At 37.6% G+C, this 27,812-nt stretch overlaps 1 protein-coding gene across 2 annotated transcripts in view; it reads left to right on the plus strand.

The window, feature by feature from the left end:
* The window catches only part of CFTR (CF transmembrane conductance regulator), a 219,456-nt gene that overhangs the window by 44,985 nt on the left and 146,659 nt on the right, over positions 1-27,812 (plus strand). For both annotated transcript variants that reach the window (XM_070369592.1, XM_070369593.1), the window contains exons 3-7: positions 2,611-2,719; positions 20,909-21,124; positions 25,360-25,449; positions 26,341-26,504; positions 27,610-27,735. In XM_070369592.1, coding sequence (XP_070225693.1) covers positions 2,611-2,719; positions 20,909-21,124; positions 25,360-25,449; positions 26,341-26,504; positions 27,610-27,735 — 705 coding nt within the window. The remainder of the gene's footprint in view (positions 1-2,610; positions 2,720-20,908; positions 21,125-25,359; positions 25,450-26,340; positions 26,505-27,609; positions 27,736-27,812) is intronic.

Raw genomic sequence — 27,812 nt, forward strand, 5'->3', positions numbered from 1 at the left:
CCGCAGCACACCAGGCCTCCCTGTCCATCGTCAACTGCTGGAGTTTACCCAAACTCATGTCCATTGAGTCGGTGATGCCATCCAGACATCTCATCCTCTGTCGTCCCCTTCTCCTCCTGCCTTCAATCTTTCCCAGCATCAGGGTCTTTTCAAATGAGTCAGCTCTTCGCATCAGGTGGCCAAAATGTTGCAGTTTCAGCTTCAACATCAGTCCTTCCAATGAACACCCAGGACTGATTTCCTTTAGGTTGGACTGGTTGGATCTGGCAGTCCAAAGGACTCTCAAGAGTCTTCTCTAACACCACAGTTCAAAAGCATCAATTCTTCTGCGCTCAGCTTTCTTTATAGTCCAACTCTCACATCCAATCATGACTACTGGAAAAACCATAGCCTTGACTAGATGGACCTTTGTTAACAAAGTAATGTCTCAGCTTTTTAATATGCTGTCTGCTGCTGCTACTAGGTCGCTTCAGTTGTGTCCAACTCTGCTGTCTAGGTTGGTCATAACTTTCCTTCCAAGGAGGAAGTCTTAATTTCATGACTGCAATCACCATCTACAGTGATTTTGGAGCCCCCAAAAATAAAGTCAGTCATTGTTTCCACTACACCCTTGGAAAGTGACCCTGCCTCATATTTCGAAAACTGATTTGTGACAAAGGCCCTCAGGCAGTTACCCTGCAGTTGAAGTAAATTGGTCCATCTGGCTCAGTTTGTGACCTTGGATTTGAACTCTGTGTAACTCTCCTGTGTGCAAACCACACATCCATTTCATGAGTATAACTCAGCTACGTACTTGCTAAGTATAAAATTTCTTCCCTTGTGATTCAGCTCTTGGTGTTCAGAATGCTTACTGGGTCTAACACAGCATCTACCCTCACTGCCAATTCCTTCATGTTCCAGGAGTACAAGTCCCATCCACTAAAAAAAATTCTGCAGCTTTGTTTTCCCCCTCAGATCGCTACCCCATTCTTTTTTTTTTTTTTAATTTTTTTCATTGTTAATATTCTCTGCTCTCCTGGTTTCTCCACTTCTCCTCCTTTCCTTTACATCCCAGCTCCCTGACTATAATTTTTGTGTTTACCATGTTATTAAAATGATGTTGACCATGTTCACCAGAGGTCTCTTAATATGAAATATAATGACATCTTCCTACCATGACTTCAGGGTTGACCACTTCTTCCCACCTTGAAATCGTTTCTTTGGTTTCTGTACCACCTGTCTTCCTGGTTTTCTCATCCGACTCATTCTTCCTTTGAAAGAGGCAGATTCTGCCTCCATATTTTGCTTCTTACCCTGTTGTGAATCACTGCATGACATGGAAGGGAGGCAAGTACTGTGTGTGAGTAAGGAGTGGAAAGAGTGTGAGCAGATAGATGGATGGCATAGGGTTTAGGCATGATAGATAGTAAGCTTCTCAGGAACGCGAGTGTCCATGTACAATGCCCATGATTGCCAAATCTGCCTTCATATCTCAGATGTGTGAGCTTCCTTTGGAATAACTTAGAACACCTCTAATAAAGGTAGATGGATAGTAATGAGAATTTGTTGTTCAGTTGCATCTGACTCTTTTGCAACCCCATGGATTGTAACCCACCAGGCTCCTCTGTCCATGGGATTTCCCAGGCAAGAATACTGGAGTGAATTGCCATTTCCTTCCCCAGGGGTTATTCGCAACCCAGGGATTGAACTCGAGTCTCCAACTTTGGCAGGCAGGTTCTCTACCATTGAGCTACTAGAGAAAGCCAGTGATGAGAATAGCTGTTGAAAAAATGCAGAATCTTTATATAGTTCTTTCCTGTGAAATTTCTCATCTCTGTACAGTATAAAAAGGAAGATGAAGGGTAACATTTAGGGATATATTTTAACCACTTGGAAAGAAGAAGGTTTTTATTAACAGAAAGTAATGGCAAAACCTTAAATATAATCAGGTTATGGATGTATAGTATTTAAAGAAAAAGCAACATTTATTTAATACCAACCATTTTTCATACTTTTAAATTTCTGTTCTACCAGAAAATACAGAATTTGATTATATCCCAATTTTCCAAAGACTTTTATATGAAAGTGACATTTGATGATATTTGTTCCATACTCCTACATTTAAAAACAAAATCCAAATAATAAGTTTTTCTAATGTTAAATCACAGAAAAATCCACCTGACTTTTAACCTTGTTTTTGGTTTTACAGCAAAATTTTGTACAATCCACTACAGTTACAAATAGATAAAGAATAAGACGTAAAGGAAAAAATTAAGTATTTATTTTTCACCTTGTTCCAAGCATGGTTATGTGTATTCATAAGTGTTGTATTTTATTTATCCAACTCTCACATTCATTCATTTTTAGAATCCCAGAACATTTCTTTAGCATATATAATGTGGACTTGTCATGAAGTCAACTCCTTGAAAATTAGTGTATGGTGGAGCATTGAATTCAGCCAAATATCTGCCTGAGATAGTGTTGGAAGCTCCCCCACAAGTTTTTGTCTCTCTGGTCACTTGGGTTAATCTCCATGGATGTACTTGTGTGAATAAAACTATGTTAAGGGAAATAGAGAATTCAAATATTTGCACATGCAACTTACTGGTCCCACTTTTTATTCTTTTGCAGAGAATGGGACAGAGAACTGGCTTCAAAGAAAAATCCCAAACTCATAAATGCCCTTCGACGATGCTTTTTCTGGAGATTTATGTTCTATGGAATCATATTATATTTAGGGGTAAGGCTTTTATTTGTAAACTCACTGTAGTTAAAATAATTACATTCATTTTTAAGATTGTAAAAGGAATAGGGTAATCTGGTACACAGGAAAAAGGACTAATCTAACTCCAAATACAAAGAAACCACTAAAACTTTAGTGGAGACAAGTAAAAAGTGCTTTGGAACTAAGAGATACTGGAACACAGGTGGCGTATTATAATTTAAAATGGGTTCAGTAGAATAAATCTTAAAAAAAAATCATTTCTGTTATCACAAATCACATTATTGTACTGGAATATAAGATTACGGGTGATTTTATTTTCCTATATTCTACATAAGGTCAGGAGACAGTATCAGGAGAATTAGGTAAAATTCAGCTAATTTCATACATAAGTATTTGTAATATTTTGAAATCATATCTGCATGCTGAATTGTTTTAAATAGCAAAAATTAAAAATACAGCAGTGAAGTACTCCTGCAGTATGTTTTCTCAATCTTCTGTGTCACCTGCATTGTGAAGAGATCTCCATGTGTGAGGACTCCAGGCTTTATGGTGCTCAAGTGCAGTCTATGTTCCCCAGCTGCTGTCAAATGTGACTCTAATCTATTACTTTTTACATCACCAGAGCATCATTTTGTATCCTTGATTGTAACCTGTAAAAGTGATGGCAAGTTGAAAACTTACTGTACAATATTTACTTTGGGAGGTTAGGTACCAACTGGATGGATTTGTGTTGCAATTATATTGGTCTTTATGCCTCTGGAAGTGAGGAGTGCATTAGTGCTCCCCAAGAGGTGCCCCGCAAGTTGCATTGCTTTAAGAACTTGTGCTTAATGCATACCAAATAAGTACGTTTCCACATTTGTTTTGACAAGGATGATCACATGTTTTATAATCCTCTTGATGACCTCATGGAAGACATTCTTCTGCCTTTTGAAATTATCTGTTTATCTATCTGTATGGAAATGTGCAGTAGTTTGGGGGTGATGCTATTTTATTTGTAAATATGAATAAGGCAGCTGAGGAATTCATTATCTTTTAAGATATTTTTGAGGTGATTTTTCTTAATGTGAGCACCCAGACTTTGGGAAACAGTTTTATCTATTTAAAAAAATGTGTTGATTGCCTTGCTGACTACAAACTCTGCCTTTGAATCAGAGTATTAAAAGTACAATTCTCTCTGGCCATAACATATAATGGTCATCCTTGGATCAAAGTGACTACTTTAGATAATTGTTATGCCATTACTAAGGCCGTGGTGAAACTCATTTTTCTTCATGTTCTCCATCACATGCTGCTTCCATTGATTAACATAAACACAACTGAGTAGAAGCTGGGAGAAAGGCTGAATTATTAAGTCCTTTTTATGCTCTGCCTGACTTGTGAGATAGTTTGTTCCTCTAGATTCCACCAGGATAGAAGTTTCATGTGAACAAAAGCCCTCATCTAAACATGGAAATTTAGATGATGCATGAACATATTTATAAAATTTATGTTTGGTCTGATATACACAGATCAAAATATAGTTTAATATTTATTGAGTATCTTAGCTATTCCAGGTTCAGCATTAAGCCCTTTATAAAGATTATTTTGTTTAATTCTCCTAGTAATGCTATGAAGCAGGCATTAGTGTCTCCAACAGAAAGGAAAATTGAGATGCAGGAAATTAACTTTTCCAAAGTTATGCATATGGCAAATTTGGTGATAGCCAGGTCTCTTTGGTTCCAAAGCCTGTGACCCTTCCATTAGATCAGATTATAATTGCTCTATCACTATATAATGATTGTATGTCAGTACTAAATAGAATGGTGGCTGTAGTAATCAGTCTTGGGCCTGCTGATCTACTCTGCATATTCTCAGGAGATACAGGTTAAAAGTTTGAAGGTTGAGGATTCTTCTAGGGTCACCTCAGGGACAAATCTGAAGAAAATTCAGATTTTGGTGGCAGGACAGGGGAACCAACTGGAATGTTTCCGCTTATACTTGGAAAGGAATTGTGTGAAATCCACCCAAGAGCCAGAAGTGCTAAGGGTCAAAGATACAGAAAAAATTAAGTAGTAGAAGAATGAAGTGAATGTGGAGAAAGACTAGCTTGTTCTTAAATGTCTCAAGCCTAAAAATATCCCAGCAAAAGGAATCTTAAAGCCTTTGTAGGTGTATTAATTAACTACCCAGAGGTGGGAGTGAGGAGTGACGGATGCTCCTGAGCTAAGCCGGGCCCAAAGCCCCTGGTCTGGAACTGACAGCACATTTAAAGGGCAAAGTTGATTTCCATCAGCTCAACTTCCGCTGATAACCAGCAGAATATGGGTGAGGAAAAGGACTGATGGGGAAAGCAATTGACATGTGTATGGTGGGAAGGCAGGGAGAGAATATTTATTGGCACAGGTGTGCTGAGGCTGTGGGTTTCTCAGCCTTGTCACAGAGTAAAGCCTTCATGGCCTCACTGTGCAGTTTTAAGCAGTGAAAATGTTGAAAACTGTTAAGTCTTTAAGAATTTATATGGTGGTCATTAAGATGATTGTAGCTTCTCAGGACATCTGATCTCTCTACTCCATTCTTTTTATCGGTTACAGGAAGAAAAGAAGGAGAGAAAAATTCACTATTCTAATAAGACCTCTCTCCTTTTAAACAACTTGTACCAAATGCCTTGGTATTTATTGTATTCTTTCTGGGTGTTTCTTCTTTCCTCTGTGTGTGTCATTCTGGTAATTTTTGTTTCATTAAATGAGCAGGGATTCTCGAACCTGCTATAACATTACTCTTGGTAAAAGATGGACATACTTTCAAGATGTCCTGTGTGTTCTTAGTCCCTCTAAACCAGAATAATTATGGTGTAAAGAAGGTTTGATTGGTTTCAGGACTGATAGAAAAAGTACTATAAAATTTGCTGTTGACTGTGAAAGGTTAAGAAAAAAAAGGAAATGCCATCAGGAAAGAGTTTGTCTCTCTGCAATAGTGATGTAATTTTAAGTCATATTAGCTATGGCGTCTCCTCATTAACTATGTACTTGTTTTTTTTTTTTTCTTTTCTGCATTTGACTCAGCAGCCAGATACAAAATTGCCTTTAACATCTAAGACTCTGAGCATAGGAGAGAAACTGACTGTTGAAAAATTATGTGAGTCAATTAAGGACAGTTAGAGGGAGTCAAGGGAAGGGAGTTCTATAAGCAGATTACTTAGAGAATATGGTTATCATGATACTTTTATTATGATAAGAAATTTACAAGTGCGTGCTCAAATATATTTTTGACTCCTAGGCAGCTCTGGGCATATTTCCATCATCAAATTGAGATACACATCAGTAAAACTTGGGTCAAACTACTTTTATTATTTAAATTTCTTAAGCCCCAGAAGTTTAAGGGGCATAAAGATGTCTTGGGACTTGTGGTGCTAGAGTTGTCAAGTCCCACAGTCTGTCTTGCCAAAGAAGATCTTTGTCGTCATGTTTGGACAAAGACATTGGGTAGGTGTTTGAGTTCAGGCATACTGCTAATGAAGAGAGTGTTTGGGGAAATTCTACACATGTAGTCTCTGGTGTAGGCACTTTGACTTACTTATGTCCCTTTTCATTGTTGCTGTTGTTGTCACTAAGTTATGACTCTGACTCTTTGCAACCACATGGACTGCAGCACGCCAGGCTTCCCTGTCCTTCACTATATCCCTGAGTTTGCTCAAACTAATGTCCATTGAGTTGGTGATGCTATCTAACCATCTCATCCTCTGCCACTTTCTTATCCTTTTGCCTTCAATCTTTCCCAGCATCAGGGTTTTTTCCACTGAGTCAGCTTTTTGCATCAGGTGGCCAAAGCATTGGAACTTCATCATCAGTCTTTCCAATGAATATTCAGGGTTGATTTCTTTTAGAATTGACTGGTTTGATCTCCTTGCAGTTCAAGGGACTCTCAAAAGTCTTCTCCAGCACCACAGTATGAAAGCATAAGTTCTTTAGTTCTAAACCTTCTTTATGATTCAATTCTCTCATCTTTACATAACTACCATATGGAAAAACCATAGCTTTGACTATACAGACCTTTATTGACAAGGTGATACCTCTGTTTTTTAATATGCTATCTAGGTTTGTCATGCCTTTCCTTCCAAGGAGCAAGTGTCTGAATTTCATGCTTATAGTCACCATCCGAAGTGATTTTGGGGCCCAAGAAACTAAAATCTGTCACTGCTTCCACTTTTTCCCCTTCTGTTTGCCATGAAGTGTTGGGACCAGATGCCATGATCTTAGGTTTTTGAATGTTGAGTTTCAAGCCAGCGTTTTCACTCTTCTCTTTCAGTCTCATCACAAGGCTCTTTAATTCCTCTTCACTTTCTGCCATTAGAGTGATATTATCTGCATATCTGAGGTTGATATTTCTCCCAAAAATCCTGACTGCAGCTTGTGAATCATCCAGCCTGGCATTTCACATGATGTATTCTGCATGTAAGTTAAATAAGCAAGATGACAATACAGCCTTGATGTACTGCTTTGCCAGTTTGGAACCAGTCTATTGTTCCATATCCAGTTCTAATTGTTGCGTCTTGACCTGCGTACAAGTTTGTATGTTGCTTCTTGACCTGCATAAAGGTAAGGTGGTCTAGTACTCCCGTCTCTTTAAGAATTTTCCAGAGTTTGTTGTGCTTGTAAGGCTTTAGTGTAGTCAATAAAGCAGAAGTAGATTTTTTTTTTTTTTCTGGAATTCCCTTGCTTTCTCTATGATCCAGGGAATGTTTGCAATTTCATTTCTGGTTGCTCTGCCTTTTCTAAACCCAGCTTGTACATTTGGAAGTTCTTGGTTTCCATACTGCTGTAGCCTGGCTTGAAGAGCTTTAAGCATAACTTTTACTAGCATGTCCCTTTAACCTAAGGTCAGCTGAAAGTGAAAGTCAAAAAGAAAGTGAGGTTGCTCAGTTGTGTCCAACTCTTTGTGACCCCATGGACTGTAGCCTACCATTGCTCCTCTATCCATGGGACTTTCCAGGCAAGAATACTGGAGTGGGTTGCCATTTTCTTCTCCAGAGGATCAAACCCAGGTCTCCCACATTGTAGGCAGATGCTTTATCATCTGAGCCACCAGGAAAGTGGGCTTCCCTGGTGGCTCAGATGGTAAAGGTCAGCTACCTCCAGCAAATCTAGATGACTGTCATGGAGGACTCTTTTCAGCTTCCTTTCCCATCCCCTCTATCTAACTTCTTCTCTTACCCCATTGGGGTCTTGAATGCTATACTGCCTACACTCACCCTGTATCCTGAATATTTCTGTCCTCTACTAGAACCCCCATTCCTAAGACATGGCTATACTTACTTGTGCAGCCCATAGTGTACTATCCAGTTCCTGTGACAAGGTTTGGAAAATTATATGGTTTAGATTTCTTTGAAACACGTTATTTTTACTATAGTGTAACCAGTCTGACCCTACATAAAGTGGTTTATTTGGTCTGAGATGGACTCTGGAATAAAATTCCCCCAGTGATTCTGATTGAGGTAGACTGGCATGAACATTTTCACTGAATGCATCTGACTTTCGTTAGAATCTAAGGTGAGGATATAGGGGGTGGGGTGGTACTTTTGGAACTTTTTAGTTGAATTTTTTAAAATGATGATATCAAAAATTTTTAAACATAGAAATAATTATTAGCTCCCTTAATGACAGAAGGACAATGTTTCTCAAACTTTTATATACATACTAGGCAGCGGCTCCTCCCACCTGGCTAAAATATAGAAGTTTCTGAGTTGAACCTAAGATTCTTCATCTCTAAAAGAAAGGGCTTCCCTGATGGCTCAGACAGTAAAGCCGTCTGCCTGCAATGTGGGAGACCCAGGTTCAATCCCTGGGTTGGGAAGATCCCCTGGAGAAGGAAATGGCAACCCACTCCAGTACTCCTGCCTGGAAAATTCCATGGACTGAGGCGCCTGGTAGGCTACAGTCCATGGGGTCGCAAAGAGTCACACACGACTGAGCGACTTCACTTCACTTCACAAGAAAGTAACACGATAATATAAATCAACTATATGCCAATAAAAATTAAAAAAAGAAAAAAGCTCCCAGGTGAAGATGCTCTTTTCCTAGCACTATACTTTGAGTAGCAGGGACTTGCAGGGTCATAGAAGAAGAGAAAGGCTAGTTAGAAGTTACAGTTGTGAGAAAAGAACTAGGTGGACTTATCATGGCCAAGGAGTCCCTGAATGAAAGGGACAGGAATCCCACTGAGATTAAGTGTGGCTAAGCGTTTATTTCTTGAAGAGATCTCTAGTCTTTCCCATTCTGTTGTTTTCCTCTATTTCTTTGTATTGATCCCTGAGGAAGGCTTTCTTATCTTTTCTTCCTATTCTTTGGAACTCTGCATTCAGATGCTTATATCTTTCCTTTTCTCCTTTGCTTTTCGCTTCTCTTCTTTACACAGCTATTTGTAAGGCCTCCCCAGACAGCCATTTTGCTTTTTTGCATATCTTTTCCATGGGGATGGTCTTGATCCCTGTCTCCTGTACAATGTCACGAACCTGTCCATAGTTCATCAGGCACTCTATCTACCACATCTAGGCCCTTAAATCTATTTCTCACTTCCACTGTATAATCATAAGGGATTTGATTTAGGTCATACCTGAAAGGTCTAGTGGTTTTCCCTGCTTTCTTCAATTTAAGTCTGAATTTGGCAATAAGGAGTTCATGATCTGAGCCACAGTCAGCTCCTGGTCTTGTTTTTGTTGACTGTATAGAGCTTCTCCGTCTTTGGCTGCAAAGAACATAATCAGTCTGATTTTGGTGTTGACCATCTGGTGATGTCCATGTGTAGAGTCTTCTCTTGTATTGTTGGAAGAGGGTGTTTGCTATGACCAGTGCATTTTCTTGGGAAAACTCTATTAGTCTTTGCCCTGCTTCATTCCGTATTCCAAGGCCAAATTCGCCTGTTACCCCAGGTGTTTCTTGACTTCCTGCTTCTGCATTCCAGTCCCCTGTAATGAAAAGGACATCTTTTTGGGGTGTTAATTCTAAAAGGTCTTGTAGGTCTTCATAGAACCGTTCAACTTCAGCTTCTTCAGTGTTTCTGGTTGGGGCATAGACTTGGATTACTGTGATATTGAATGGTTTGCCTTGGAAACGAACAGGAATATTTCTGCTTTATTGACTGTGCCAAAGCCTTTGACTGTGTGGATCACAATCAACTGTGGAAAATTCTGAAAGAGATGGGAATACCAGACCACCTGACCTGCCTCTTGAGAAATTTGTATGCAGGTCAGGAAGCAACAGTTAGAACTGGACATGGAACAACAGACTGGTTCCAAATAGGAAAAGGAGTATGTCAAGGGTGTATATTGTCACCCTGTTTATTTAACTTCTATGCAGAGTACATCATGAGATGCTGGGCTGGAAGAAACACAAGCTGGAATCAAGATTGCCGGGAGAAATATCAATAACCTCAGATATGCAGATGACACCACCCTGATGGCAGAAAATGAAAAGGAACTAAAAAGCCTCTTGATGAAGGTGAAAGAGGAGAGTGAAAAAGTTGGCTTAAAACTCAACATTCAGAAAATGAAGATCATCACTTCATGGGAAATAGATGGGGAAACAGCTGGAAATAGTGTCAGACTTTTATTTTTGGGGGCTTCAAAATCACTGCAGATGGTGACTGCAGCCATGAAATTAAAAGACGCTTACTCCTTGGAAGGAAAGTTATGACCAACCTAGATAGCATATTGAAAAGCAGAGAGATGACTTTGCCAACAAAGGTCCATCTAGTCAAGGCTATGGTTTTTCCAGTGGTCATGTATGGATGTGAGAGTTGGACTGTGAAGAAGGCTGAGTGCCGAAGAATTGATGCTTTTGAACTGTGGTGTTGGAGAAGACTCTTGAGAGTCCCTTGGACTGCAAGGAGATCCAACCAGTCCATTCTGAAGGAGAACAGCCCTGGGATTTCTTTGGAAGGACTGATGCTGAGGCTGAAACTCCAGTACTTTGGCCACCTCATGTGAAGAGTTGACTCATTGGAAAAGACTCTGATGCTGGGAGGGATTGGGGGCAGGAGGAGAAGGTGACGACAGGGGATGAGATGGCTGGATGGCATCACTGACTCGATGGACGTGAGTCTGAGTGAACTCCGGGAGTTTGTGGTGGACAGGGAGGCCTGGCGTGCTGCCATTCATGGGGTCGCAAAGAGTCGGACACGACTGAGTGACTGAACTGAACTGAACTGAACTGAAGGGTTTATTTCAAAGTCCCAATGTTAACTATTAACTTTCTGTGTCTTACTCTGGCACTCTCTCTCAAGACTGTTGGAGAGTAGATGACAATGTGCATGGAGAGGGCAAAGGTGTAGCTAGGAGGTACTCTCAAGATTGCATGGAGAGATGATCCAATCTCTTTCTGTTAAAAACAATATTATGTGGGTTGGTTAGGCTTTTACAGTACTATTGAACACAAAGTTGCTGCACAAGCATTTAGCATTACATGTGGTTTTAAAGACGAATTTAGGAATCCAACACCATGTCTCATAGGATATTGTCTCTGGGGCAAAATGCATCTGTTCTCACAGGTGAAACTTTAGAATTAAGTTGATTTATAAATTAGGAATCGTCTGTGATCATGTATTGTACTTAACAGCTTAAACTGCATGTTTATTGTTGTTTAGTTACTAAGTCATGTCCGACTCTTTTGGGACCGGTGGCCCAGTTTCCTCATTCTTGCTGTGAGCTTGGGGCCTCTTTATGTCTTCTAGTTAACCAGTATCGAGTGGTGACTCATGAGTGTGATGTGGTGATGGTGTACAGTTTCTATGATTCCTTTTAACTTTTAAATTATGTGTCTATCATATGGGGCCTAGAAAAATAGTATTTATTTTAAATTGCAGTGATATTACCATAACTTGATTTGGTAGTTTAATGTTGAACAAATCACAATGCTTGTACTGATGATCATCTTGGGGAAAACCAGGTCATGTTATAACAGTTTTCATTTTGATTTAATGTTATAAATAAGAGTTGAGGCTCTGTTACCAAACTGGTTTGATCCTAGTTTTAACCAATTGCTAGCTGTCTGACACTGGACAAGTTATTTAGACTGTTTGTCTCAGTTTTTTAAAATTGTAAATGGAGACAATAATAGCTCTTACTTCATAGAATTATTGTGCAAATTAAAGTTAAGCATGTAGAGTATATCTTGGTACAAAGAAAGTGCTTCATAAGTGTTACCTGTTACTGTACCATTAAATATAGTCTATACCGACCTTTACAAATACTCCTATTATTTGCATTTACTTATTTTTCCATACTCTAGAAGCAAGTCTTAGAGTACCAATTTCATATTTCTGGAGCATATAAAAATACCTAGACTCTAACTATTATTTCAGAAATTAAAATTGATATTTTAACATATCTTATAGTATTCCATTTTCTGAATTAAGCCTACTCTTGCTACTATATCAGCAAGTCCAGGAACATGTTCTTATAAAACATGAAGAACATAGCTTAGATTTCTAGTAAAGACATTGCTAGTAATAGTTATTAAATCAATAAACACTCAAAGGAAAATACCAAAAGCAAAACATTTTCAGTTAGGCATTGAATCTAAAAACATGCTTCAGGGTAGACAGATACTATGATGATACTTTTGAATTCTGTTCTTGGTGTTGGTGTACATACATTTTTGCAAAAATTGCATAGTTGGAACAGTGGGTAGGTTTTATTTTCTATGTCAAATATGTAAAATGTTTGTTTAGCAGTTAGTATAAAGTCAAAAATTTCCATCAGACTGTAGTGTATCAAGATAAATAAAAATTTGACACTTTTGTTTACTCTCTCAAATCATAAGCCTTTCCTTTGGTATGTAAGCCAGTACTGTTTGTATTTTATGGTAAATTCTGGGTATATCCCTGCCTGTGTGTTTACACTTCCATTTTTTTGTATGTGTGTTTTCTTTTTATCATTTATTTACTATCATAAGGTATATACAACTTTCTATCTAAAGTTTATTAATTTTGAGTGTTTTTATGATTAAGAAAATTATCAGATAATTATTGATAAACTTGATGCTTATCTTCCAACTTTTTCCCATAAGAATATATATACTTAACGAAGGGATGTGAATCATTACTTTAAATAATGCATTATAAATTTACCTCTCTTAATGCATTATGAATGCCTTTTCATATCATTAGATACTTTTGTACCTAGTCATTTTAATGTTTAATGACTCATGTGGCTGTACCATAATTTATTTTATCGGTTCCTCATCATTGAACATTTAGATTGCCTCCAATTTTTCACTGTTATAAATAATCTTTCAATGCACATCTCTTTAAAAGCTAAATTTTAGTATTTTCCAATTGCCTTCCAGAAAAGATGTATTAATTTACTTTCCTTATACTAAAGTATGAAAATTCAGTCCTAACAATAGGTATTATAATTTTAAAAACATTTCCAAATTGTTAAAAGAGTGTATTATCATTTTTATTTGAATTATTTTTGTCTCCTACTGAGTTTAAACAGTTTTTATGGACAGAGGAGCCTGGCAGGTTACAGGCCATGCGGTCTCAAAGAGTCAGACATGACTGTAATGACTTAACATGCACGCACATGTATTAAGCATTTATATATACATGTTTTTGAGGGGTGTAAATTGATTGCCTTTTAATATTATTTGTTTATTTTTATTTTCTTATTGCTTTTTGAAAGGCTATTTTCCTCAGCCTGTTATTTGTTTCTAGTGGGTTTTGTTAATTTTTTATTTTCTTAATGATCAGAAGTTTCAATTTTTAAAACCTTGCTGCCCATACCTGTACTTTTTGTTTTAGGTTTGTTTTCTGTCTTTGACATTTGACATTTAAAAAATCTTCTCTACCCAGAGTTGTAAGTGCATATTTCTTTTAAAAATTTTTTTTCATCTTTTTTTTTTCTTTTTTTAAATTTTATTTTTAAACTTTACATAATTGTATTAGTTTTGCCAAACATCAAAATGAATCCGCCACAGGCATACATGTGTTCCCCATCCTGAACCATCCTCCCTCCTCCCTCCCCACACCATCCCCCTGGGTCGTCCCAGTGCACCAGCCCCAAGCATCCAGCATTATGTGTAATTATTGAATCCATTTGAATTTATTTGGATGTATGTATGAAATGAAGGTGAAAGTGCGAGTTGCTCAGTTGTGTCTGACTCTTTGTGATCCCATGGACTATAGCCCACCAGGCTCCTCTGTCCATGGAATCCTTCAGGCAAGGATGCTAGAGTGATAGTCATTCCCTTCTCCAGGGCATCTTCCTGACTCAGGAATTGAACCTGGGTTTCCAGCATTGCAGGCAGATTCTTTATTGTCTGAGCCACCAGAGAAGCCCATGTCTGAGATAGAAATCTAATTTTTAAAAAATAAGTGTGAGTGTCTCCATTGTTTATTGTACTTTCTGCACTGAAATAAAATGACATATTTTATTACATATAAAATTACTGTCTGTACTTGGACCTGTTCTTGAATATTCCAGACAAATCAGTCTATTTCTTTGTCATTCCCCAAACTATTAGAGCTGTATAATATAATTTAATACCCAGTAAGGTAGATCTTCTCACACATTATTCTTATTCCCCAAATGTTTTTGGTTAGTCTCTTGTTTTTTTCCAAATGAAATTTTGAATCATTTTATCTGTTGATTCAAGTATTTGCTGAATGGATATTCTGTGCTAGGTATGGTGCATGATGTTGGGACTCTTGGAAAAGCTGACAGTCCCTGCTCTTATGGTTCATGCCCAAATATCCACTAGGAATTCTGATGAAGATTGTATTAATTTTATACAATAACTTGAAAGAGAATGTTAGCTTTGTAATATTCATTTTTTCTTTTTAGAAAGTTTACAGTCTCTCCATTTACTTAAGACTTTAAAAATATGTCTTAGTAATGTTTTTAGAATATATTTTAAGATATGTATATATTAATTATTGGTATTTTCAATGTATCATTTGTTGTATTGTTACTAGAAATGGGATGCTTACTTAATTATTACTCTTGGTATCTAGGAATCTATTTTCTTATTTTATATAATTTCTGCTTTCTTTCTACATTTCTGGGATTAAGATACATAAAATATATATAAAGCAAGTCGAGATGATAATGATGATTTTACTGACTGTACACTATAGAAAACAATGTAACCTTAGAGGTTTTTCAACTGATTCCTCCTATATTAGAAACAACTATGCTTTGGATTTGCAATTATAATTTTTAAAGTAATCTTGGGATTAATTAATTTAATGTAATTGCAAGCATGAACCAAGTTTTCTGTTTTCACCTGAACTTTCTTTCTTGGTTTAACTATCCAGCGGACGTTCGTATCTCTAGAAACATCTGACGCTGTCCTAAGTGTGCAGATAAAACAAAATGGTTAAAGGATTCAGACTCCACTACAGTTCATTTAAGCTGAGGTCTAGAGGATCCCGGGAGAGACCAGATGTATTTCCCAGGAGGTATTTTCAGGCTTCTTAATTTTTTCTTGGCAGGCTAATCTAAATATATTCCCAACAGGAAGGTAGTCACTTGTGCTGTTCTCTAGCTTGACCCCCTCTACCCAGATGGTCTTCTGAACTCATATTATTCATACCTGCATCCCTGTGAGTAGAAAACACACATAGCAACATCAGGATGTGTGCTAGACAATTGTCCAGGGAATCCTCAGCCTCTGCCGTGGGATTCCCTGAACTCAGATCATATAATCTGAGATATTAGCTCTGGAGGGGATCTTTAAGATAAGCTTGCTCCACCACTTAGTTTATGAGTGAGGAAACTGTCAAGAGGAGGGAAGTGACTAAGGTGACACAGAGTGTAGGTAACATGCTGGGATAAGAACTTGGATTTCATGACTCTCACTTCAGTGTTTATTGCCTTGTCGCGCTGACTTAAAGATTGGTATCAGGCTTCTCCCATTATCTAAGTGAACTCTTAATTTCATCTTGATTTGTGTCTGATTAAAAATAAAATATTTTATCAAATTTTAAATAAATTTGCATTCTACCTCATTACATTCAAGCCTTAGTCAGCTTGCACTATTTTATATGGTCGCAAATTGGGACTTTTCTTGTGTAATGAAAATAGTCTGGCAACAGGGTTCACACGAAGTAAGAATAGAGGACTGTGTTTCTCCCCGTCATTACCAGGATGGTTTTTTAAAGGACTGCACACATAGATTAAGCCTAGGTATCAGTTACCATTGTTTTCCTTTCCAAATAATAAAATCAGGTGATGTCTGTAAGTGCTTTCATTATAAATATTAGAGAACATGCTGCTTAAAACAGAGCATGGAAAACTATAGGAGGAGGGGTCTGGAGTGCTGATTTTGTCCTTGAATGTTGATGGGTTCCATGTGGCAGTGAGGTTTATGTTTTGCTGTTGGCAGATGGTCAAATTATTAAAATTTTCTCTACCAAAAATTTTCTGCATTTTTCTTTTCTTTTTTCTGTGAACATGTACCCTCCAGAGTAATGCTACCAATGTCATTGTGGAATAGCCATTGTTGTTCAAAGGATGAATATGTTCTCTTTTTGTTTGAGGTAAGGTGACAGCTAATTAATTCAGTCATGCAACCTGCAGAATAGGTATCTGAATCAGATTAACACAGTCTTATTTATTTTGTTATAAGTCACAACTGAATTCCAATTCTGCAAATAGTTCTGTTGTGAGGTGACAGGTTATGGAAAAAATATAATGGTGATACAGTGGCAGGGACTTTAGTTCAGATTACTCAGTAGGAGAAAACTTAAGTAAACCGATATATTTCTAACTCTAAAAATTCTGTGTACAGCTCAATTACTAAAATATTTCTCTTTTCCCTCAGAATATTCTTTTTTGGCATTCCATAGATAAGAGTCACTCCTTAGAAATATGCATGGTGGTTTTTATCAGTGGTTCTATATTCAATAATAGTATCTACTAGTCCTGGAAAAAGGAGGAAGGTGATTATGCTAATTATGATACAAGCAGCTGGATTCATGGAAAGTTGTCACACATCATAGTCTTCTGGCTAAAGTCTTATAATGAACAAGAAATGACATTTTATCTGTTATGTCTGGTAGTGCTCCCAACTTATTCTCTGCTTCATGGCCACACACAGTATATCCAACATGGGTGGCACATATGAGTTCATTCCTCTTGACTGCAATCAAGAGAGCATTTTAACCAAATGCAAACCCAATATTAGTGTAAAAATAAATCAGTATAGATGTGGCATTGACATTTGTCTATGAAGAATGTAGACATAATATGGAAAAATTCTAGGATAAAACATTGATGTAAAATTAAGTTTGAGGATGAAATAGTGCCACTATAAGCATACTATGAAAATTATATTTGTATTACGGATATATTTATACATGTAGTTTCAAATCTAAGGTTCATGTTGACTGTACATTTTCATAGTTTAAGGAATTATTTTGAAATAAATGATCTATTCTAGAGAAAGTTTGGCATGAATCTATAGAACTTAATAAAAACAGCTAGGGCAGCACTTGCACAGATTTAATAGTTGAGGAATGGGAACAGCCCATCTTCCCCAGCATAGGGAATGGGGCGATTATCCTGATTTAGTCACAGGATGTCATGTAAACAGCACTTAGAATAAATGAGGTAGATATATAAGTATCATTGGGGCTACATGTCAGAAACACAACTGTGTTTAAAAAGTTAAAAGAAAGTTGCAAGCAGCACAATATGATACCATTTATATAAAGGTTACAGCCTCAAAAACAATTCTATATATTGTAAAAATGAATGTACATGTAACAAAAGTACAAAGCATGCATAAAATGGTACATGCCAACAAGCAGTAATTTCTGCACTTATTTACCTTTTAGATAGAAGGTACTCTTCTGTGTGCATGTGTGCTCAGTCGCTAAGTCCTGGGTCTTTAGCGACCCCATGGACTTCAGCCCACCAGGTTCCTCTATCCATGGGATTTCCCAGACAAGAGTACTGGAGAGGGTTGCAGTTCCTTCTCCAGGGGATCTTCTCAACATCTCTTATGCCCCCTGCATTGGCAGGTGGCTTCTTTACCACTGAGCCACCTGGGAAGATAAATAGACTCTTTAGTAGATATGGCCAACTATTTACCTGGTTTATCTGGGTAGGTTGTTAGCATGTTTGTTTATTTTTTTTAGTATCTGTCTGTTTGGTACAATTCAAACTTATATTAAAATGTGGCTATATGGGATGAGAGAATTCTAATATTCCATGTTTGTGATTAGTTTGGAAAGTTTTTAAAAAGGTTTGAACTTTTTCTTACATTCAGAACCTTGGTCTACGTAGTTAATTTGAAATGAGGTACTGAAAACCAAGTATTGAATGAATAGCTACGTAAAGCCTGTAGTCAGTCAAGGATGGCACTATGGCTTATAGCTTGTGGGGGTGATGTGGTTATAGGAAAGCACTTTACCTATTGAGAATGAGTGGGCTGATGGAGTTGGGCACTGAGGTTTAGAAAAGACATTGTAGAAAATGGGGGTGGGGGTGGGGTGGGTGGAGCAAATTATCAGCTGAGGGAGAATAACGCTAGGCAAAAGGGGAGAGGGGCTGTCTGGTTGAAAATATACATATGAAATAGACTCAATTAGCATAGCATTATTTCCAGGCAAGGTTTAGCCTCATATCCCCATTTCACTAGACCACCATGAAACAAGAATTATGTCTTTTTCTTTTGAAGGCAGTTTAGCAAAATGGTTAAGACTTAGACCGTCTGGATTCAAATCCATGTGCTCAAATCTGTTCTTACATATCCAGGCAAAGTGGTAATGATTTGGTGAACAGTTTGATTCAGTGGTCAGTTGAGGATCAGACAAAGTGGATTTGGAAAACACAACTTTGGTCTTCCCTTGTTAACTCATCCTGTGCTTCCCTGGTGGCTCAGAGGATAAAGCTTCTGCCTGCAATGCGGGAGACTGGGAATGCGTTGGGAAGATCCCCTGGAGAAGGAAATGGCAACCCACTCCAGTATTCTTGCCTGGAGAATCCCATGGACAGAAGAGCCTGGCGGGCTACAGTCCAGTTCAGTTCAGTTCAGTCGCTCAGTCATGTCCAACTCTTTGCGACCCCAAGAACTGCAGCACGCCAGGCCTCCCTGTCCATCACCAACTCCCAGAGTTCACTCAAACTCACGTCCATCGAATCAGTGATGCCATCCAGCCATCTCATCCTCTGTCGTCCCCTTCTCCTTCTGTCCCCAGTCCCTCCCAGCATCAGAATCTTTTCCAATGAGTCAACTCTTTGCATGAGGTGGCCAAAGTACTGGAGTTTCAGCTTTAGCATCATTCCTTCCAAAGAAATCCCAGGGCTGATCTCCTTCAGAATGGACTGGTTGGATCTCCTTGCAGTCCAAGGGACTCTCAAGAGTCTTCTCCAACACCACAGTTCAAAAGCATCAATTCTTCGGCACTCAGCCTTCTTCACAGTCCAACTCTCACATCCGTACATGACCACTGGAAAAACCATAGCCTTGACTAGATGGACCTTTGTTGGCAAAGTAATGTCTCTGCTTTTGAATATGCTATCTAGGTTGGTCATAACTTTCCTTCCAAGGAATAAGCGTTTTTTAATCTCATGGCTGCAGTCTCCATCTGCAGTAATTTTGGAGCCCAAAAAAAGAAAGTCTGACACTGTGTCCACTGTTTCCCCATCTATTTCCCATGAAGTGATGGGACCGGATGCCATGATCTTCGTTTTCTGAATGTTGAGCTTTAAGCCAACTTTTTCACTCTCCACTTTCACTTTCATCAAGAGGCTTTTGAGTTCCTCTTCTCTTTCTGCCATCAGGGTGGTGTCATCTGCATATCTGAGGTTATTGATATTTCTCCTGCCAATCTTGATTCCAGCTTGTGTTTCTTCCAGTCCAGCGTTTCTCATGATGTACTCTGCATATAAGTTAAATAAACAGGGTGACAATATACAGCCTTGATGAACTCCTTTTCCTATTTTGAACCAGTCTGTGGTTCCATGTCCAGTTCTAACTGTTGCTTCCTGACCTGCATATAGGTTTCTCAAGAGGCAGGTCAGGTGGTCTGGTATTCCCATCTCTTGAAGAATTTTCCACAGTTGATTGTGAACCAGATAGTCAAAGGCTTTGGCATAGTCAATAAAGCAGAAATAGATGTTTTTCTGGAACTCTCTTGCTTTTTCCATGATCCAGCAGCTGTTGGCCATTTGATATCTGGTTCCTCTGCCTTTTCTAAAACCAGCTTGAGCATCAGGAAGTTCACTGTTCACATGTTGCTGAAGCCTGGCTTGGAGAATTTTGAGCATTACTTTACTAGCATGTGAGATGAGTGCAATTGTGCGGTAGTTTGAGCATTCTTTGGCATTACCTTTCTTTGGGATTGGAATGAAAACTGACCTTTTCCAGTCCTGTGGCCACTGCTGAGTTTTCCAAATGTGCTGGCATATTGAGTACAGCACTTTCACAGCATCATCTTTCAGGATTCGGGGTCTCAAAGAGTCAGACACGACTGAGCAACTTCACTTTCTTTTCTTTCTTGTTAACTCATAGACCTTTGAGCCCTTGATGAATAGTTGGAAACTGGCCTGAGGCTGCAATTTTTTGACACACTTCTTCCTAAAAGTCACCACCTATCCCAGACTGGGAAGGATACGGCATCGGACTGTCAATGGCACCAGTGCCTTTTTGCTCCTCCCTCCTGTTGCCAGCTCCCCTTTATGTGGTTGTCTCAAGAAGCTGTTCATTCTGCTGTTCATTCTATCACTCAAAGTACTTTTGAGAGTTCTATTTTGAAATCACATCAATCGCTTGGTCTCTTTGGCTTCGGTTTTTTCATCTGCACTGTGAAACTAATAATGCCTACTCTTGACTCCTGAAGTTGTCATAAAAATCAAATGAAAAATATTTTATAAAGTGTTAAGTGCAATGTAGATGTTACCAATTAACACACTACTTTAGAAATTGGACCTTTACTTTATGGCTGCTATATATTTTTAGTGAAAAAAAAAAAAAAGAAAGAAAGAAAACACCTCGTACATAAATGTTTCCAAATGATTTTTGCTAAAACCTAAATAAAGTCTTATTTCATAGTATAAAGATATTACAAAGGACATCAAGAGTTTCATGTATGGCATGGCCTGCTGTGTAAGCCCATTTTAAATCCTCCTGTAAAGATGAAACTGCTTGTGTTGAAATTGTGAGGGCACTTTATGAAAGAAAAATAAAATTTCATTTTTCTGTTTTCCATCTTCTGCAGGAAGTCACCAAAGCAGTCCAGCCTCTCTTACTGGGAAGAATCATAGCTTCCTATGACCCAGATAACAAGGTGGAACGCTCCATTGCCATTTACTTAGGCATAGGCCTATGCCTTCTCTTTATCGTGAGGACACTGCTCCTGCACCCAGCCATTTTTGGTCTCCATCACATTGGAATGCAGATGAGAATAGCTATGTTTAGTTTGATTTATAAGAAGGTAATACTTCCTTGCACAGTCTTTATGCTACTTGTTAGTGGCATTGTGTTTTAAATGCTACACTAGTACAAGTAAGGGATAAATGCTAAAATCAGTTTTGTAGGGCTGTGAAGTAAATGGCAGGAATAATGAATATTTCTAATTTTTCCTTGATACTTCCCTTCAACTAATAATTATTGAGTAATTCTGTAAACTGCCTGTATTTTAAGCTTCATATTTGTTTTTTCCATATCATCAGTTTTTGGAATCCATGGCTCCCTGTTGAAATGATTCTTGCTGTGTGCATAAAAGTCATTGACAAAATATCATCTTATGGTAAAATGCCATTTGCCTTTATGTGCAATAACAAGAATATAGTGTGTAATTGTTATTGATCAACCAAGCAATTGATATTTCTACCTTAACTTGTTATGGGGGCTTCCTCCATAGCTCGCTCAGTTAAGCATCTACCTGCAATGTGGGAGACATGGGTTCAATTCCTGGGTTGGGAAGTTCCCATGAAGAAGGGAATGGCAACCTACTCCCATATTCTTGCCTGGAGAATCCCATGGACAGAGGAGCCTGGCAGGCTACAGTTCATGGGATCACAAGAGCTGGACATGACTTCGTGCTATTTTTAACTAGTTATGACACAATGATAGTATCCACTGCCTTATTTTGAGTTAGATTTTTGTCATCCTAAGTCTTGGAAATTAAAAATTTTGAAATAACACATACACGGCAACCATAAGAACCTTTTCTACTTTTCCGTATTCATTGTCAAGTCAAAAGCCCACGTTGCTAAACCATGCTTTGGGTGGATTCAAATTAAGACTGTCTTACCAGGCCTTCCCTGGTGATCCAGTGGTTAAGACCCTACACTTCCACTGCATGGGGCCCAGGTTTGATCCCTGGTTGAGGAACTGAGATCCTGCATGCCATGCATCACAGTGGGGGAAAAAAAGGAATTTCTTACCTTACAAACACATTTTAAGGTCATCTTAGTGACACAATGATACATGCTTTCACCAACCTGATTTATGTGTGACTCTTTGATTTACCAAGATTAAAGATTTCTTATTTTTTTTTTTTATAGATAGTTTGTTGGTTATTTTGGTTATTTTCTTTACCCTTCTTCTCTTTCTTATTCCCCCAATATAAAAACTTTATATATTTGGCTTATAAGAGCTGTGGACCTGACATTCCCTCTACAAATAACCCATTAACATTTCCATAATATACATGCAAGGTCAGTGGTGTTGTAAAACCTTGATAGTTATACATTAGTGTTCAAAAAGACCTTTTATGGAGGCCCAAGTGAAAAACTGAGTCCACAGTGTAACCAAATCACCCCAGCTGCAATCTCATCAGTTTACAAGTGCCAGGAAAGCACAGGTGATAAATCAATAAAAATCTTATCTTGATCCAGAAATTTTATATAAGTGAATAAATTATTAGATATCATTTAGAAGATAGAATTTAGACAAGATGCATATGAAAGAAAGTTGAATCCAGTTTAAAAACAGTTATAACTAACACATATATATGGAATTTAGCAAGATGGTAACAATAACCCTGTGTACGAGACAGCAAAACAAACACTGATGTATAGATCAGTCTTATGGACTCTGTGGGAGAGGGAGAGGGAGAGGGTAGGGAAATATGGGGAATGGCATTGAAACATGTATAATATCATGTATGAAATGAGTCGCCAGTCCAGGTTCGATGCACGATACTGGATGCTTGGGGCTGGTGCACTGGGACGACCCAGAGGGAGGGTATGGGGAGGGAGGAGGGAGGAGGGTTCAGGATGGGGAGCATGCGTATACCTGTGGTGGATTCATTTTGATGTTTGGCAAAACTAATACAATATTGTAAAGTTTAAAAATAAAATAAAAATAAATAAATAAAATTATACTCCGTGCTTAAAAAAATAAAAAAATAAAAACAGTTATAAAAGTGATTATTATAGTGATAATTGATGTTCATGACAAACTTCTAAGTGATTTAGGTATATCATTTCATTTGATCCTCCTCAAAACTCTATATGGTAGAAACTATTATTCCTATTTTATGAATAAAATATTTTGATAAACTAAAGGCCTAAAAAGTATAGAACACTGTGTAAGAACTGCTTCAAAATTTCTAAAGTGGATAAGTCACAATCCTTGAAGTCATGTCCAACTCTTTATGACCCCATGGACCTGCCAGACTCCACTGTCCATGGAATTTTCCAGGCAAGAATACTGAAGTGGGTTTCCATTTCCTATCTAGGGGATCTTCCTAACCCAGGGATCAAACCCCACATCTCATGTCTCCTTCATTGGCAGGCAGATTCTTTACCACTGTGCCACATGGGCTTCCCTCTTGAAGTTAAGGGTTTTCCAGTTACTAGAGAACATAAGATAGGTACTGAAATAATGTTGCAAGTCAAATTGTGTTACATAGAAAGAGAGACATGAAGCCCTCAGGGCTAAAGTGGAAGGGAGGGCAAAGAGTTGTTTAGTTTGTGGATTAGTTCTTATATTATGTTTAGCACAAATACAGCAATATATGTTCCTTCAAACCCAGGATGCGTTAATGAAAAGTTGGAAGCTATGTCTGTTCTTTCTCAGTGTTGTTTATATGTGCTCTTACCCAGCTTACTTTACCCCTCTAGCCATACCTACTGACCTGCACTGACATCACCATCTAAGAAGACAGTTGCATCTCCATGTGTGGTTTGGTCACTAAAGTTAACTAGTGCCTTATCTGACCAGTTTTATCCATGTGGCAGGCAGCCACTGACTCTTCCCAAATTATTATAGATTTTGTCATAGAGCATCATCTTCTTTGTTCCAAAATCTGCAACATGATACATTCAAATTAGATTTTAAATAATGAATCTAAATGCAAACTAGGTTGAACTTTGCCTGTGAATTTTGAGAAAGATAACTATATAGTGAGTAGATATTCACTGAGTATTTATTGTGCACGTACATTCCATGTTAAGCATTATAGAATTCGGGTCACCTGAGACTGAGTGTGTTACTAAAGCATGTATCATCTAGCTCAATGGACCCTGCCCCGACATACTACTCTAATAGCATTTGGAGTTAACAGCTTTATTCTTTCTTCATCTGTGCTTATCTAAACACTATCTGTTATTCCACACCATCTTAAATTCTCCCTCAGTGAAATATTTACAGATTTTTATAACCAGATACGTAAACTTGCTCTTAACCACCCTATTATATTCCACTCCCTTTAACTAGTTTATCATATTTAGTTATGTATTTGTTAGGTGTCTTGAGGTAATAATTTTTTTAATAACTAATAATAATCCCTGAAACCCTGAATACAGTGATTTGTATCTAAGTGCTCAATACATGTGTAAGAGTCAGTTGAAGCAAATATTAAATGGGTACTCTTCAGTCAAAGCCAATTCTTATTAAATTTTGTAGGCGAAGTGTGCCTGTGACCACTCATAATAATAATTAATTTATCTACTTATAATCCTGTTTGTCTATATGGATGTATTTTTCGTTGTAAAATTTAAGAATTTTTTGTTGTTAATGTAATCTTTCAGACAATTATTAATAATTATTTATAATATACTTGTATTGACTTTAACTGTAATTTTATTCAACAGTCACCATAGAGTACATGAAAAATTTAAGGCCAAGATTTTATTTTAAAAAATTTTATTGAATATATTGACTTACATTATTATTAGTTTCAAGTATACAGCAAAGTGATGCAGATATATATATATCTTTTTTTTCCTGATTCTTTTCCACTATAGGTTATTATAAGATATTGAATATAATTCCCTATGAGACTGAAGTTTTAATCTCAAATTTCACTTGCCTTTAGTTTCATCTGTAATAAAAACAAACAAAAATAAAAAAACAACAAGCAAACCTCTGCAGTATATAAATGAATATTCAAGTACAATATTTTTCCCATTTTGGACTAGAAACAATTGTTAACCCTCTCTACTGCTGCTGCTGCTGCTAAGTCGCTTCAGTCGTGTCCGACTCTGCGACCCCATAGATACTGTTAAATAATATAAGTAGAGGCATGCCATTATATTTATTGTAAAGAGAAATATTTATAAATCTGAGAAGATATTAAATTAAATGAACATAAGATAATTTTATTAGGTTTACTTAAAAAATGCATGCATAGTTACCTAACTCCTCAGCTGTATTATAACATGCTTATAAATATGTCTACTGTGCAGTGACATCATCTAACTTCTAATTTCCTTTTAGACTTTGAAGCTATCAAGCCGTGTTCTGGATAAAATAAGTATTGGACAACTTGTTAGTCTCCTTTCCAACAACCTGAACAAATTTGATGAAGTATGTACCTACTGATTTACTCTTCTATGCACCTTTGTTATAAATCATACAACCCCAAAGATTTTCTGAGTCAGATAACTAGTGAGTGGTTATGTCATAAGCATTCCTAGCTTCCCTATTTCTGAAAACCGACTTGTGTAGCAGAGTGCCATTTTGGGATCTCACAGAACCAGACAACTCAAGGGCACCTCAGCTGGCTTTTTATTTGGTGTGGTTTTTCAAAATTAAATCCTTATCAGATCTTGTTTCATTTTAGTGCTTTAAATCAGTTATTTCCTTTGGCTGAGTATGATACTCTGAAAAATTCTTGTTTAGGGCTGTCTTCTGTCACAATAAAATTCAAGGTCCTTGAGGACAGATTATGTATTTTATACACAATGTATTTATCTTTGCATTTCTAGTATTTAGCATGCTATCAGACTCTCAGCAAGTGCTAAGTAATTTACTTTGAATTGAGTGTGCATGTTGTTTTCTGAGTATTTGGTCAGGTAATAGGGTTGTGCAATTTTATAGACTGAAATTCAGGAGAGTCTTGTCTTCTCATGTTCTCTGTCATGGCTCTTGCTTTATTCGCAGAGGAATAAGTTACTTAAAGAATTCTAGACACGGTACCTAAGTGGTGTGGTGATATCCAATCACCACACATATCCACTGGAAAAAATCACAGTGACTTGCAGTTGGTTTGGACTAACTTGCAGTTAGTCTCTGTGTAGAATGTTTAAGCACATTGCTGTGTGCTCCATATAATGAATACCTAGATTTTAGTGCATTCAGAACCATGATTGTATGAGCTCACTGTGCTTGATTTCTTTCTCCTGTTCTTGATTTTCTCTTTGTTTTGGGGGTGGAGGATAAAATGTCCATGGTTTTCACTGTGATTTTATTTTTCAGGGACTCGCACTGGCACATTTTGTGTGGATCGCTCCTCTGCAAGTGACGCTGCTCATGGGGCTGCTCTGGGAGTTGTTGCAGGCCTTCACCTTCTGTGGGCTTGCTTTCCTCATAGTCCTCGCCCTTCTTCAAGCCGGATTAGGGAAAATGATGATGAAGTACAGGTAGAAACTCTTTAAATAGTGTGAAACACAGATTGCATTCTTACTAGTTATATGACTTGTGTCAAGCTGCTTCTGCCACTGTGTTTGTTTTTTTCATCTTTAAAATGAAATAATCATCTCCCTTAGGCTGTCAGAAGGATTAGGCAGAGTGTATGACATACTAGCCCACTCAGGTAAAACCAGAACTTCTCTATGTACTGAACCTTGGATCTTCTTACTAGATGTCGCAAAAAGGAATATTTTCATGATGTTATCAGAGGTCCCCAACCATTTTGGCACCAGAGACTGGTTTCGTGGAAGACAGTTTTTCCATGGATGGGGAGAGGGGTGCACTTCATTTCTGTTATTATTATATCAGCTCCACCTCAGATCATCAGACATTAGATCCCAGAAGTTGGGGACCTGGATATAAATGATACTTTCTATATCAATGGTACATTTTTTAGCTTGCCAGTCTATAGAATTTCTTTATAAGTATGTTACCATCCATTTTGCTTTTTTGCACATCAGAGATTTAGGTACAATGGATAAAACATTGTATCCAAACATTGTATTCAAAACATTGTGAATGGGAGGGAATGCATACATTTTAGGTAAAGTTCATGAGCTTTTTCTACTCTGGTTCATGAATCATCACATCACAGCCTTAGTGGCTTTCTTTTACTGAATGATTCAGTGATCCCAATCACTGCTTATGAAAGAGGACTTCTGGAGTTTGCCAGCTAGAGTGTGAAAGAAAATGTTCAAATTTTGGAGTCAAATAGTTCTTAGTTTGAATCCTACTTTGCACCTTACTAGACATACGACCTGTGTCAAGCTGCTTCAACCTTTGTGTTTCTGGTTTTTTCAGTTTTGAAAATGAAATAGTCGCCTTCCTTGGAGGATTAGGCATAGTATATGACATGCATCTCATACATGGTCTGCAATTGGGAGGCATTTACTGATTGAGTGTTACTATTTTTGTCACTGTGTATTTGATAATAAAATAAGCATCCATCTGTTTAATAAAAGAAATGTGGCTTTTCTTAAAAGCTTGGGCAGTTCTTAGTGGGCGGCTTGCCTTATTTTTACTAAGTATTTGATTTGTGGATGAAATAATTTACAGAGATCAGAGAGCTGGAAAGATCAATGAAAGACTGGTGATAACATCAGAAATGATTGAAAATATCCAATCAGTTAAGGCATACTGCTGGGAAGAAGCAATGGAAAAAATCATTGAAAACCTAAGACAGTAAGTCATTCGAAAAATGTTAATATCAGTTAAATTAGTCAATTAAGGTTTAATATATTTAAAAGGAGTATGTCACA

The sequence above is a fragment of the Bos mutus genome, chromosome 4, assembly GCF_027580195.1.
Source record: "Bos mutus isolate GX-2022 chromosome 4, NWIPB_WYAK_1.1, whole genome shotgun sequence".
Classification (NCBI taxonomy): domain Eukaryota; kingdom Metazoa; phylum Chordata; class Mammalia; order Artiodactyla; family Bovidae; genus Bos; species Bos mutus.